Consider the following 13760-nt stretch of genomic DNA (forward strand, 5'->3'; position numbering starts at 1 on the left):
ATCAATATCTGAATTTAATCTAGTGTCCAATTTTGGGTATCGTAAAAAGTCAGTTCGAGGACAAAAAAGACAGAGTGACAGTCAGGTCACCATCATATATACAGCGGATAAAACTAAACCAGTCAGTACCGCAGTCAATATTGTGGCCCCGGCTTTATCGCCTGTAGTAGTAGCAGAGTACTCAATCTCGGTCTCTGTTTTATCTGATCCAGTTCCAGCAGCGCTATTCCCCTCACTCGTTCCACCTGTAGTGGAAGTGACTGGTGCACTGACATTAGCTGAAAGAAGACCCTGGAGAACCTCAAGGACACCCATCTGCTGACCAACTCCAGTCGTTCCGTCGTAACTACCACTCGACCAGCGAAAACCACAATATGTACCAGTAGATCCACCTTGGCACTGAGCGACGGCAGCTTGCGCGGTAGCTCGCAGTCTTACCATGATGGTGTCGTATGTATAAGGAGCAAGTTGCGTGACATCGGCCATCCATCGAGAGAGGTACGCCTTGAAAGACAACTGATCCGTGTTGCAGCTATTTATCAGTTCACACGGAGGCTCATACATGACATTCTTACTGGTTTCATTTGTTGAGAACAGGAAGTCGGTTTTTGAAAGAAGTCTATCCAGTCGAGCTTTCCATAAGGAGGCTGAAGACGAATTGGTTGTGGACGAGTTGGTAGATAGTGAAGAGGTCTGATGGTCAGGTTAGCTCGTTTCTAATCTTTTGGCCAGAGTAGTGGACTTACATAGTTATACATCACAGAGGCACCGTGAAGATAAATCCCCGCTGTGTATGACCAGCGAGTGCGATCATAGGAAGTGCAGTTACTGGCATCTGTTGTACCATCATACACTTGGTAGTCGTCTGTGATCAGCTTGACACTCTTGGCCCAGTTCCAAGATTTTGTGGCCCATTCAGCGTAGGTCTCGTTGCCTGTATATCGAGCTAAGCGTGCTGCAATGTCGAAGAAACACCCATTCGCGATGGTATTCTTGTAATTATATCCGGCATTCCAGGTGTAAATTTGCCAACGCAGACCTCCAGCACAGCTGGCAGTATCCCAACGATTAGCCTGTTCATTGAATACGGCCTGAACCATCGACAGCCAACCCGGTGTCGATGAGTCCGGATTTGTAAAGTTTCGCTCCGCGGCAGCCATGGCACTGAGTGCCCAGAAACACTGGTCATCGTTCCCTTCTGTGTATGTTTGATTGGATGGCATGAAATCCCCGTCATCACCCGCTTGATGGCTCATTGCTTGAAGAGTGATGTTGTTATAGGTTGTATCCCCGGTGAACGCCCAGTAGTTTATCAGAGCGCCGAAGAAGGCGCCAGCTTCCCACCAATAATAAGGATCGGGAAGGTTTCCAGGTACATCGCCAGTGTTGTTTCCCGTGTAGAATGTGACGAGATCATAAGCGATAGTGCTTGCAGCTGATCTAATTGAGTCTATGCCAGTCAGTCACATAACCTAGATAGGTTCGCGAGTAAACCAACCTTCGCTGTCAATATCAAGGGGCACTCCTATGGCAATAACGAAGCAATTGAGATAGGACAACCATATGAATGACCAAGGCCATGTTTTCAAGAAAACCCTCAGAACCATGTGCGCCGTGACTGTAGATCTTCGTGGATTGATGAAGCAGGACGTCGTTTTGTAGAATTGAGAATACAGGAGGGGTTAATAATGAAGATGCTCAAAAAGTCATTTACTGGAGTAAGGATTAATAATAGCATTGAGACTGCAGTTAACAGTATATGACAATAGGACTTGGCTCAAAGGCGTGAAACAGAGAAAGTATCTTGGCGCCGAGGAAAACCATTGATTTCGCGTTCCAGATCAGCAGGTCCGAATCCAAAGACAGGAATCGGAAAGAAAGAACTTCTGGGCAATGGATCTAGGCAGCAGACTGCCTAAGACATATGATCAGCATAGATTCCCTATCGATGGGAAAATACGGTTTGGGCGGCTGTGCAGGGAGATTGGATGTGAATAGCATCGTCTTGGCTGTGCTTGGCAGGCGAATCGAGAGGACTGGGCGCCTATGGAGAGTTCTAGCCCCACTAGGCCGCGTATTACCAAGATACCAAGACATCAATTGTGAGGAATTGATTCAAAGTTGAAAGGGGGGCAAGGAGAAAGGAGTAAAGGAGGAAAGAAGATCATCATGTGTCCGTCCTTCAAAGTCTAACCTGATCGGAGATTTCAATGTACAACTATAGACTAAAGTGATAACGTTTCCTATTCAATTACCTTTTCTTTGAATCTTTGAGTCAGTAAGAAATTATATAACTAACTCTTGATAACTCTTATGTATCACTTATTGTGTACTCCGCCGAGTCGCGGCCGTCTAGCGGAGTTCGATGCCCGAACATTCAGGCACATAAAATATGTCATTGGCCATTGGATGTTCAATATCTCCCCCGCAATTCGCCATCCAAGTCCCACGTACTTCAATCCATTTCACCTCCGGGGACTATGGACGCTAGTCCACCAAATCTCGAGTCATCGAGTGTGTCTATCTCTGAGCGCCGCTCATCATCGGCGCGGGGATCCTTGGCCGGGGGGAAACAGATCACTCGGAATCGGGCGAGCTACAGCTGCCACACTTGTCGCAGACGAAAGGTCAAGTGCGACAAGGTAAGACACTGTCTGTTACGCACCAATGTATTGGGGTTTTCAGCTAATCAGAAAGCGTTCCAGGTCCACCCAATTTGCGGAAACTGCGCCAAGACCGGAGCCGAATGCCTTTACGATGTGTCGTCGCAAAAGCGCGAAGAGAGGCGCGATGGGGCTGAGCGAGGTGGCCATGGAGTAAAACGAAGGAGGGAGACACCACAGACTTGGGAGGAAGATGTTGATGAATTACAAACCATTTATGGGCAAATAAGGCAGGCCGAGGGTTCGTCCGGCCAGAAGCCCGATCCACGCGCCATTGAGCATCGACTAGACAAGTTGATGTCAATGATCGAACGGCTGGGTGGCACCGCCCAAGCACTTGAAGCAGCCCAGAAGCGTGCCGCAGCTCCAAGCGCAACAGTGGAATCTGCCCTGCTCGAGGAATTGCGCCAGGCTCATGCTCGAAACGGAAGAGCGGCATCTTCAAGGCCCTTGAGTCCACGTCGCGCTGCTGCGGAGTCGAGTGGTGATGAATTTCCCATCCCATCAGGCCAAGCGACTGACCTGGTTGATCCGGTGGGAAGTCTGAACCTGGGACACCTGAGCTTGGATGATGGCGGAAGGTCGAGGTGAGATGGAAATCTTGAGATGCCGGTACCGGCAATGCTAATGTATATCAGATACGTCGGAACAACATACTGGGCTTACATATCTCATGAGGTATGTCTGGATCTACTATCTTTCTATGTTCAGTGAACGCTAACCTGCTAGATCAATGATCTAAACCAGTTGCTGAGAGACCAAAATCGATCGCATGGCATATCACCCTCTGAAAATGCCGACGAAGACCATCAGAATTTCATGGTCAACGGTCGTCAAGCGTGGAAAGGGTCAGTTGATAGTCCTACCCACTCAACAGCGTCCGGGTCTCGATCTTGCCAGCCATCCTTCATTTTCCCATCCGGCGAGTCTCCATCCGGAAATGAGAGACTCGTGGAACCAGAAATGCTTAAGCACGTTCCAACAAGAAGACAAAGTCAAATACTATACAAAGGTTTCATGTCTGGCGTTCATGCAATCAGTCCGGTCGTCCATCCTCCGACCATCTTGAAGCTCTATAATGCCTTTTGGAATTGGTATGACTATAGCAGCTACTCCGGAGAAACGTGCCCATGCCCGTCATTTGTGCCGCTTCTGTACGCCATCTGGTATGGCGGCTCAGTATCTATTTCTATTCGAACGATCAAGTCCGAATTTAATGCATCATCTCGCTTCTCTCTGTCCTCCATATACAGTGAAGAAGTGACTCATTGGTTGGCAAAGATATCCTTTCCTCGAAGCCCGTCTCTGCAAGGGCTCTCGGCATACCTCATCGTTCAAACTATTTTGTCCAAAGAGGAAGAGCCCCTGACGAGTAGTCTGTTTGTCAGTCTTGCAATGCGAGTGGCACAGACTATGGGCCTTCACCGAGATCCGGCCAAATTTGGGGTCGAGCCATGTGAAGCGGAATACCGACGCCGGCTTTGGTGGCATATAATGCATATGGATGGTGTCGTAGCAATGTCGAGCGGTCTTCCTCCTTTGGTGAGTGATGAGAACTATTGGGACGTACGCGAAACGAGTGAAGTGAAGGATACATTACTGGGATCTCCAGCGGCCGAACGATACGAGCAGTTGGTCGCAACCAATCAACAACTTCCTGAAAACCCAGACGAGCCCTCTGTTTGTGGTGGACCATCAATGGTGAACGTATTCTACCTCACTGCCAAGGGCAAATACACAATGGCTCGTACGTTTTGTCTCCAAACAAAGCAGATACAAGGTAGCTGACATTCATATCATCAGGGGCTGTCCGCCGAATACTGCGTATTCAATTGGGTACTAAGCCAGTCACTCGACGAGATATGGAAGAGCTGCGGACGATTCTCTTGGATCTTCAGTTGAAATTGAACTCAATCATCAGCCGAATTCCCGAAGATAAATCAGAGGAATCCTCAGGCTCGGGCCGATCCCTGTCCATGTCAAAATCGCCCGTGGAGGTGCAATCAACAGAGACAGAACTTCCAGGCGAAGGACCCAATGGATGTACTGAGCAATACCACTCCCCGGTTTTGGTTTCCTTCCATAAATGGGCCAGAATCATCTTATCCTTATACATAGATAAGGTAAGGATATTCATTGTGGGCTTGCATCTTGGCTAACCAGCTATAGGCGTTCTGTGTTGCGTATCAACCTTTTTTGAAGAATGCTCGTAGTCGAATCTGGCCTGCTGCCCGACAGAGGTGAGTATCCCACGATGATTCAACTAAATATGTCTGACATCTGTAGCGCACTTCGCCACTGCCATGGCTTCATGGAGAAGTTCATTCAATTGGCGACAGATCCAGATTTCCAACCATTTCATTGGAGCTGGCCAGGGTAAGCTATTCCTTCAATGACAAGCCATCAATTTTGACTAATAAATCCAAGTAACCACCAGCCTATGCACGCAACGATGTATGTTATTCTTTTTGATCATTCTCCGATCAAACTAACCTTTTGCAGGATTATGCTCATTGATCTATATGAGCGACCATATAGCCCAGAGGCTTCGAGATCACGCGCCTTCATTGACCGAATTCTAGCGATTTCTGGACCAGATGGAGGCGTTGTTGGCGGTGAAGATGGCATATCGACTCAGCGGCCGCTGAAGGATGGTGGCCGTGAAGCCTGGGACATGATCCGTCGACTTCGTCAGAAGGCCTGGCAAAAAGCCGGTCTAAACCCCAAATTGCTCTGGACCGAACAGGACCAAATCCAGGCAGGGGTTGCCTCACCAGCAGAACCACATCACCTGCGTATTTCATACCGCGCAGGAAATTCACCGGCTCCCGGATCTCCCTCAGTCTCCACAACACGTCAAACTCTTGGATCGGGCCGCCAGCCCAACGAATTCAACCGCATGTTCTACAACATGACACGGTCTCAGATCCTTTCTAATCCAACTGCTTCAACGGCAGCAGTCAGGCCTAGTCCCCTCCGACACTCTGCACACCGTCCGAGACGAACATCTCGTTCCCTTCCCACACCCAAATACAATTCTACGCCAAAGACTGTTCCTATGGCTTCACCGTCAGTCATGTCATCTTCTCCCGGCGCAACATCATCGCTGGGCACGCCGCCATCTGCCAACTCTTCCACCGCCTCTCAAGCCCAAATACCTCAAACTCTTCAACCGACCCCAAACACAATTAATTTCAGCCACATGCCCTTCATGGATCCTATGTCACCAAACCCGCCACCAACGGGAGTCCCCACACCGCCGTCCATGGTGGATCCGAATCTCAACTTTGATTGGGACCAATGGGACGCTGTCTTTGGACAGCATTTACCCGTGGCGGATGAGCTTATGGAATTGGATCCTGTATCTGGACTGGAATTCGCAAATTTTGGTGTCCCGCCTGCTAACGGCGATGTTGATGCCGATGAGATTTCCACGGAAGGGTTTCCAACAGCCTGGACAGACAATCCATCAGGCAATAGTGTTTCCTCCAGTGAGTGGCCGGGGTATTGTTAGTCACGCAAGACGAACCTGACATGCATAATCTGTAATATAATTGGGGACAAGGGTTGGATTAGACATGGATATATAATAAGCATTTGGAGAACCCATACATCCAAGGTGATTACTTTTTGGGGGATTTGAAGTTTTGGATAGCAAGAAAATATTCACATTTCGGACTACGAATAGTCACAGGATATTTAGAGAAAAGACATAAGGGGTTGTTGATTCGTGAGGCGTAACTCTTGACGATCGGAAAGATCGGTCAATTATGATACGAATATGAGACATGTATAATAGCCAGAGCAGACAAATGCCCGGCTCGGGGGAGAGAAGAGCGATCTCCACGTCCGATCTAGGCATGGATGCAGAGGGCCCGCGCTTCGTAACTTTTTTCTTCAGGTCAAGTGCAATGCATTATCGCCAGCAAGGATCAAAGCGCTTAGACCTTGGTCTCCTTGAGACCGTGCTTCCAGACGGTGGCGAAGGGAGTGACACCATCATCACGGAAATCAATCAGGACGTGCCTACATGAAGTTAGTAAGTGGTAATTTCCTATTTGCAGGCGGCATCCATATCAACGTACATAGCATCGCCGTTCATGCTCTCGCCCATGAGGACATCGTAGTTGTCGTAGTTGGCAAGGATCTTCTTCATGGCAGCGGCGGCGCCACCCATGAACTCCTTGGACTCCGCCTCCTTGCCATCCTTCTTGAGCTGGTTGTTGACATTCTTGAGGTAGGCTAAAGAAAATCAGTGGATTAGATAAGTAAATTGTGTTAAATGGAATGAAACACATACTCTTCAGGTGGGCCTTGAAGGCATCCTTGGAGGGCTTGTCGCCCTCCTCACTCTTCAACCAGTTCAGGCGGAACTGGTCCTCAATGTCGTGAACCATCTTGTACTCGCCCTCACCGCTCTCCTCTTCGGCCTCCTCAGCGGAGGGGTTGGCACCCTCGAGCTGGAAGTCCTCGCCGACCTTCTTGGTGTACTTTCTGCAGTCAGCCTCCCACAGAATGGGGCAGTCCTTGCTGGGTTCGATCTTGTAGGTATCGGCGATGATCTCATCTCCGGAGATAATGTCCTAGGAATTGTCAGCTTGCCAATCATGTATAAAGCTGCCGCTGGAAGACTCGAGAGGTTCAAGTCAAAACGCCCCAAGAGAGATTCCAAAGTGACGATGTAGGACAACATACGGTGTAAATGATCATGGTGGCGGTGGAAGAGGAGTAATGTATTCACAAAGGGGAATTGACGAGTAGTGAAGAGGAAAGAGGGAAAACAAAAAAAGGAGGGGAAGAAGTTTTTTTAGTGGCGGGCTGTGGTTGGTGGGGGTAGTTTGCTCTGTTTGTCTGATCACGGGGACTACCTAGTATGAGACAAGAGGTTTATCCTTGGAATTTGGAGTGAAGTTTATAATTTATGGCATTGACCGTATACCTACCAGGTAGCAGATCTATTGACTTTGAAAGATATCTGTAAGCTTACTAGTAGCTTATTACCGCAGTGTATTGCCATTGCTCCGGTTCGCTGTAATATCTATACTAGTAGTATTAATCTACATAGCATGAGCATAGTCGTCAGGACTGCTACCATTATCAGTGCGTTATCTTTCTTCTATATCCGCTTGGGTACTATTATAGAGTAAATTGAACAACTTAAGAGTTTCTCATTTGGGAAGTATATAATTGTTTATACTTACATGTGATTCAATGCATGATTGTTGTTCTATATTACCATGCAACAGATACAAATTCCACTAGTACTACTTCCTACGAGTATCTGGTAAACAGTAAGTTTCTATGTACCAGTAGATCATTCCAACTAACCGTGTCTGTAAATCATTGATCTGGTAACCATGGGATTCATACAAATGATTACTTGTACAGTATACTACCTAAATTAGGTAAACAATTCGCCGCATCTGTAATGTAAACAATACATCAATAATACAATAAAATACATGATTCCGCCAATCGGACATTCCAAATCCGGTCATCCGTCGTCATCCGTTTTGGCCGCATCCGAACTGGCGCCACTTTTACTTTACTTTTGACTCTTTCGTCTTCATGTTTTTTGCCTCCTGAACTGATCTTCGCGTTCCTTTTTTATCTATTCTTATCAGATTCTCCGGGACTCGGTGTAGATCAAAATTGTGCTTTGCACTTGCTCTACCCAGATTCATTCATTCTCCCCGAGTCCCTTCCCTGGGTCGTTACTGTCAAACTTCCTTTGATTTCCAAGCTTATCGCGCGACCCCATCCACCATCCTCCACATCCACATTTTTCCCTTTCTTATCCAAACTCTCCTAATTTCTGCTCTGGCACATAATCTCAATCTCGAGATTGATCGATAATTTCGCCATGGCCAACGCGTCGGTCGCCTGGGACCTCCCACCCCTCCCGAGTTACACCCTCTCCGTACGGCAACCAGTACTCGCCCCCATCCCTGACAATGTTCTGGCCTTGGCGCTTCCCATCATCGCCTACTGGGTGATGTCTATGCTCTATCACTTTTTCGATGTTTACGGATACTTCGAACAATACCGCCTACACACCCCCGCCGAGGTATTGAAGCGCAACCGCGTGACCCGCTGGGAAGTTGTGCGCGACGTTATCCTGCAGCAAGTGATCCAAACAATCGCAGGCATGTCCGTGGCCTACTTTGATCCCGTTGAAACAGTTGGCCGTGAGGAATATGACGTGGCAGTTTGGGCACAGCGACTAAGACTTGCCCAGCGGGCTATTCCCCCCATGCTGGCTCTGATTGGCGTGGACGCCGCGGGTCTGGCAAAGTCAGTGTCTCAAAACGGACACACGCTGCTAGCCGGAGCTTTAGCAGGGGGTTCCTATCCAGATCTGCTGCAATCGCTCATCCTCGACAGCGGGGCCGAGGTATCCGCGCCAGCCTTCGCTCGTTGGGAGTTGGCCTTGGCGAGCTTTATTTACTGGTACTTAGTGCCGGCGCTTCAGTTCATGCTTGCGATCTCCATCGTCGATACTTGGCAATACTTCCTGCATCGGGCGATGCACCTTAACCGGTGGCTCTATGGTAAGCGATGAATGTTCATTCCGGAAGAAGTACCCGACTAATTTTCTCACAGTGACTTTCCACTCTCGTCACCACCGACTGTACGTCCCTTACGCTTTTGGTGCCCTGTACAACCACCCTGTGGAGGGCTTCCTCTTAGACACTGCTGGCACCGGAATTGGCTTTTTGGTTTCTGGCATGAGCAATCGACAAGGCATGTGGTTCTTCACCATGTCGACTATCAAGACTGTTGATGACCACTGCGGCTACGAATTCCCCTGGGACCCCTTGCAGCACTTCACTTCGAACAACGCCGCCTACCACGACATCCATCACCAGAGTTGGGGCATTAAGAGCAACTTCTCTCAACCCTTCTTTATATTCTGGGACCGTCTGCTCGGTACACAATGGACAGGGGATACCAAGTCTCGCTATGAGCGTGCTCGAGATACCGCTCAGAAGCAATTGGATCTGGACGCTGCCAAGGCTACCGAACTAGCCGAGGAAATCGAACATGAACCGGCGGTGGTCTCATCCGATGGCCCAGCATCCCGGACTAGGCTGCGCCGGAAGACTGTTGACAGTCTAAAAGGACCAAGTCACGGAGTACCCGGCAGCGTCCTCCACAATTAAGCCTTTGATGAAAGTATAAGAATGTGTCAACTGTCCATGCATAGTCCCGGGGTCTTGGAGTTGCTGGTCATCTCCCTGTCATTATTTTCTTTCTTTTCTTGCTTGTGTTTGGGATGGGCCCGTCAAGCCCCGGTTGCATTGTATTACTAATTGAGACCTTTGTACATGGTGAGCTACTGTCAATAATGTCTATTCTATATTCATATGAGCATAAATTGTGTTTCTCTGTACAGATCCTAAAGATCCAAAACAATGCTTCCAATTCCGCGCGAGACACAACTAAGCATTGCAGTGTCTTTTTCATTCCCCACTAATCCGGTGCCTCGATGCTCGATTCGCCCTTTGCGCACGCCAACTCGACAGGTACCACAGTTACCGGTCTCGCAGGTAGATGGAATATCAAATCCAGCCGATCGAAGAGCGTCCAACAAACTCTCTCCACCCGCCACCTCGACTTCCTGTTCAGACTCGGCTAATTCAGCCGTGAACGGGTCGCCCGTTGTTTTGGCCTGGAAGGACTCAAAGTGCATGTTCTGTTCAGGAAAACCGAGCTCCTTTGCCGTATCGCGCACTGCATTCATCAGACGCTCTCCAGAGCAACAGTAGATATGGGCGTTGCTATCAGTCTGCTGCAGGACTTTGGACACATCGAATGGTCTGTCGTCTTTGAAATAGATTGTCACGTTCGAGCCCAATTGCTCAATATAAGGCTTGAAGGCGACTTCATCAGAGCGAACCACATAATGAAGGTGATATGCTAGGCCTTTCTGTTGTAGTTCTCGAGCAGATGCTAGCAAGCCAGTAATTCCAACGCCACCAGCAATCAGGACATGACGATCTGCCTCTATAGCAAGTGGGAATGTCGTCGAGAATTTGCTGATCGTAGCCGTGTCTCCTTCATTCAGGGTACGATGTAGGTATAAGGAGCCCCCTCGGGACGTTTGTGGGTCCAGAGCCACTCCAAGAGTAAAGCGATTCTGGGTACCTTCGACCACCGAATAGGCACGAATGAGACGGCCACCCAATTTCAAGCGCACGTGTGTGCCAGGTTGGACTTTTTGAGGAGATTCCCTCGGCTCCAGTGCCTGAAAGACAAAAGACGTCACTGTAGGTGTCTCCTTTTTCTTCTGAGCAAGTCGGTAATCCGTCCACATATCCAGAGCCATGGCACCGTTTCCTAGGAGCCTCTGTTCCTGGTTTTCAAATTTTTTCTTCAGTCGATTCCCAAAAATGTTGCGAATCTCCATCCCTAGAGAAACCAATTCGGCCAGTTCCTTCATCATGTCCATATTTTCCTTTTCAATGTAGAGGTAATGCTGAACGCGGGCCACAGTCCACTTTGGATGAGGACGTTCCAAAAGAACAATATCATCCCCAGCCTTAATCGAGCCTTCCTGGAGGATTCGATAGTACCAGCCAGTTCGAAACCGTTCTTGGGTGAGGCGGGACATGTTCTTTTCTTGGAAGCGATGGTTGAGCTTATAGCAAGGCTGCCGTGGTAGACTGACTTGAGCAACGACATTGCCAATTCGTACAATGTCTCCGATGCACGTATTGCGCTCATTTGCTTTCTGGGCAACTAGATTTTCACCGAAGCCGCCCAATCGAAACAAGTGGGCGTTGCCAGGTAGTTCTTGGCCCCAGGTATCATAATGTCGCGAACAATACTGGAGAAGCGCCTTATCAGGGCCACCATGAAACTCATATACATGCTCATCTCCTCGACATCCCAATTTGCTCACGGGAGTTGAACCATATCGTACTGACTTGAAAATGGCAGATTGAATAGGCAAGCCAAATACCGGTTTGGCCTTGCCAGTGCGCACTTCAATCAACTTGTCCCGTTGCCATGATTGTTCCAATTCCGTAATCAATTCAGTCATGTTCAATTCTGGGTACAGTGCCGCCCGTTATTGCCTTCCATATCTGGAAACAGAGAGATACTCTTTCAAACCCTAATCACGTGGCACACTAAACCTTATACGGCTACTTCCGTATTCAAGGATTTGTTCCAGGATGGCATGGTAATACACATGAAAGTATAAAACGTTATGCTTATGTACTGCTACGTGTCCAAAAATAACCCCTGCTCCAAATCCAAAAATAACAACACTCACCATGGCGTCGTTCCCTCTCACTCCTCCCAACCCAGAAACTGCAGTCACCTAAAACAGGTCAACGTAAAACAGGACAAAATGGGAAGAAAAATCAAATCCTGGCAACTAATGATGATTTTTCATATGATACAATACGCAGCAATAACAGACTCACTGTATCGCAGGTGGCAAACGCAGCGCTAGCTCCCGGACGTACTCTTGCTTGCTCGCAAACATAGAACCATCGCAAATCCCGTGCTCGCAACTCGATCAACCTCCCCGAAGACAGTTAGACTACGAAAAGACTTGTCTCTCAAGAAAAGACAAATTTTTCTTGACTGAGACAGAGAGCCTAACCTGTTCGGCAGTGCGCAGACGGAAGATAATATGTATAACAGCTGGATATCAGTAGATAGATTGGTGATTCTATGTTCACAACGGTAATTATCCCATTTTATTCCGCAGAGCCAATTTTTTAGTGAGATTCTCCAGTACGAGGCAACTCTAGTCACATTGGCATCAATGAAGTGAGCAAGGCCTCCGCCTCTCGTGGACGGAACCCCAACGTAATGAGCGGATACTTTACAGGGCGAGAGCCAGAGCCAGCACACCAGCTGCACCAGCAACACCCATAGCGGCACCACTAGTAGGCGCGGGCGCACCGCCAGTCGACTTTGCAGATGAAACAGACGTAGAGCCGGAAACAGAAGTAGCAGCAGAGGAGGCGCTAGAGGAAGTGATTTGCGAGGCATTTGAGACAGCAGATGCACTCGTTGAGACAGCGTTAGAACCAGTCTCTGAAGCAACGCTTTGCGAGGTAGTTGAGACACCGAGAACCTGAGCATCAAAGTTCGAGCTCGCCCAGGCTTTCACGCTGCTGGGCAGCTCATTATACCAAGCTGGATAAGTCCCCGCGGACGCGGCACTCGCAACCGAGGAGCGGAATGAAGGATCCGTAAGGATTTCGTCTTTGTTGTGATATAAGGCTGGTGCAGATCAGGAACCAAGCCGAACTATCGGAATTAATCCCGAAGTATGTATACGAAGAACCAAGTTGATTGGAAATCAACTTGATCTTCTCGTTGTATATATAGCCTCATGTTTCCCTCTGAATAAAAGACAATTCATACCTCTGAACAACAACAGTCTTGCCACGAGGCAGGAATGGCAGTCTCCATCACGGTCAGGATGGAGCTGGGGATCGCTGCTACCAGCGCTGAGGCAGCAGAGGAGGCAGATGCGTCGGCATCGGGATTGGTCTCGCTTCTAATAGACTCGCCGCTGCCCGTGATCTGTGGCTCTGGAGACGCAAGCGCCGAGGCGGCGACGAGAAGGACAGTAAAAAAGTTACGCATGGTGGTTGTGATAGCCTGGTTTGGATGGATCAAGTCAGGGTATGTCAAAATTAGGTGGATATATGAAAAAACTCCGAGTCTGGAGGATTCTATGAATTAAATATCGTACTTAACAGAATATAGGACCCAGTTGATTTCATGTGCCTTGGAATCCAGCAGGGTCCGTGAGGCGGGTCTCAGCATAATTAAGCAAACATTTCTCTCTACTCGCGGTAACCTCCGCCAATATAATGAATTTGATTGGGCCGATGCCGAACACCCGAAAATAACCAGCGTAAGCCCTGGTGACATTTCGAAATCTCGTTAGCGAAATTGCTTATACTCCTCCGGTGTACTAGGCGTACGCCACATGAGGAAACTTGTCTTTGTTGTGTCTACTTGCTAACAACTGAATTATGGCCCCGAGCCCCTTTTTTCACACAATAACGGAACCGTTTTGGAGGATTGAGTTATAGTGATGCAATCTATTCTGTTTCTGCGTTT

General features: G+C 48.5%; 6 protein-coding genes across 6 annotated transcripts; 2 read left to right on the forward strand and 4 right to left on the reverse strand.

Moving 5' to 3' along the window:
- Positions 1 to 81: 81 nt before the first annotated feature.
- On the reverse strand, positions 82 to 1607 carry N7520_004349 (glycoside hydrolase family 76 protein; the record flags this gene model as incomplete). The annotated part of the gene is made up of 3 exons (XM_057138283.1): positions 82 to 693; positions 747 to 1450; positions 1499 to 1607. 3 exons carry the CDS (start codon positions 1605 to 1607, stop codon positions 82 to 84), a joined length of 1425 nt encoding a protein of 474 aa, XP_056996490.1.
- Positions 1608 to 2480: 873 nt separating this feature from the next.
- N7520_004350 (putative C6 transcription factor) lies at positions 2481 to 6177 on the forward strand (the record flags this gene model as incomplete). The annotated part of the gene is made up of 9 exons (XM_057138284.1): positions 2481 to 2642; positions 2694 to 3250; positions 3302 to 3341; positions 3393 to 4410; positions 4467 to 4786; positions 4833 to 4903; positions 4950 to 5039; positions 5091 to 5117; positions 5166 to 6177. The coding sequence occupies 9 exons, from the start codon at positions 2481 to 2483 to the stop codon at positions 6175 to 6177; spliced, it is 3297 nt and encodes a 1098-aa protein (XP_056996491.1).
- A 427-nt stretch (positions 6178 to 6604) lies between these two features.
- Positions 6605 to 7373, reverse strand: N7520_004351 (translationally-controlled tumor protein; the record flags this gene model as incomplete). The annotated part of the gene is made up of 4 exons (XM_057138285.1): positions 6605 to 6689; positions 6749 to 6905; positions 6964 to 7246; positions 7359 to 7373. 4 exons carry the CDS (start codon positions 7371 to 7373, stop codon positions 6605 to 6607), a joined length of 540 nt encoding a protein of 179 aa, XP_056996492.1.
- Positions 7374 to 8526: 1153 nt separating this feature from the next.
- On the forward strand, positions 8527 to 9826 carry sur2 (sphingosine hydroxylase; the record flags this gene model as incomplete). The annotated part of the gene is made up of 2 exons (XM_057138286.1): positions 8527 to 9214; positions 9267 to 9826. 2 exons carry the CDS (start codon positions 8527 to 8529, stop codon positions 9824 to 9826), a joined length of 1248 nt encoding a protein of 415 aa, XP_056996493.1.
- A 236-nt stretch (positions 9827 to 10062) lies between these two features.
- On the reverse strand, positions 10063 to 11709 carry N7520_004353 (uncharacterized protein; the record flags this gene model as incomplete). Its single annotated transcript, XM_057138287.1, has 1 exon — positions 10063 to 11709. One exon carries the CDS (start codon positions 11707 to 11709, stop codon positions 10063 to 10065), a length of 1647 nt encoding a protein of 548 aa, XP_056996494.1.
- A 795-nt stretch (positions 11710 to 12504) lies between these two features.
- Positions 12505 to 13277, reverse strand: N7520_004354 (uncharacterized protein; the record flags this gene model as incomplete). Its single annotated transcript, XM_057138288.1, has 2 exons — positions 12505 to 12908; positions 13067 to 13277. The coding sequence occupies 2 exons, from the start codon at positions 13275 to 13277 to the stop codon at positions 12505 to 12507; spliced, it is 615 nt and encodes a 204-aa protein (XP_056996495.1).
- Positions 13278 to 13760: the final 483 nt, after the last annotated feature.

Source organism: Penicillium odoratum (assembly GCF_028828045.1).
Source record: "Penicillium odoratum strain IBT 22623 chromosome Unknown utg000004l_segment0_segment0, whole genome shotgun sequence".
In the NCBI taxonomy this organism is placed as follows: Eukaryota; Fungi; Ascomycota; class Eurotiomycetes; order Eurotiales; family Aspergillaceae; genus Penicillium; species Penicillium odoratum.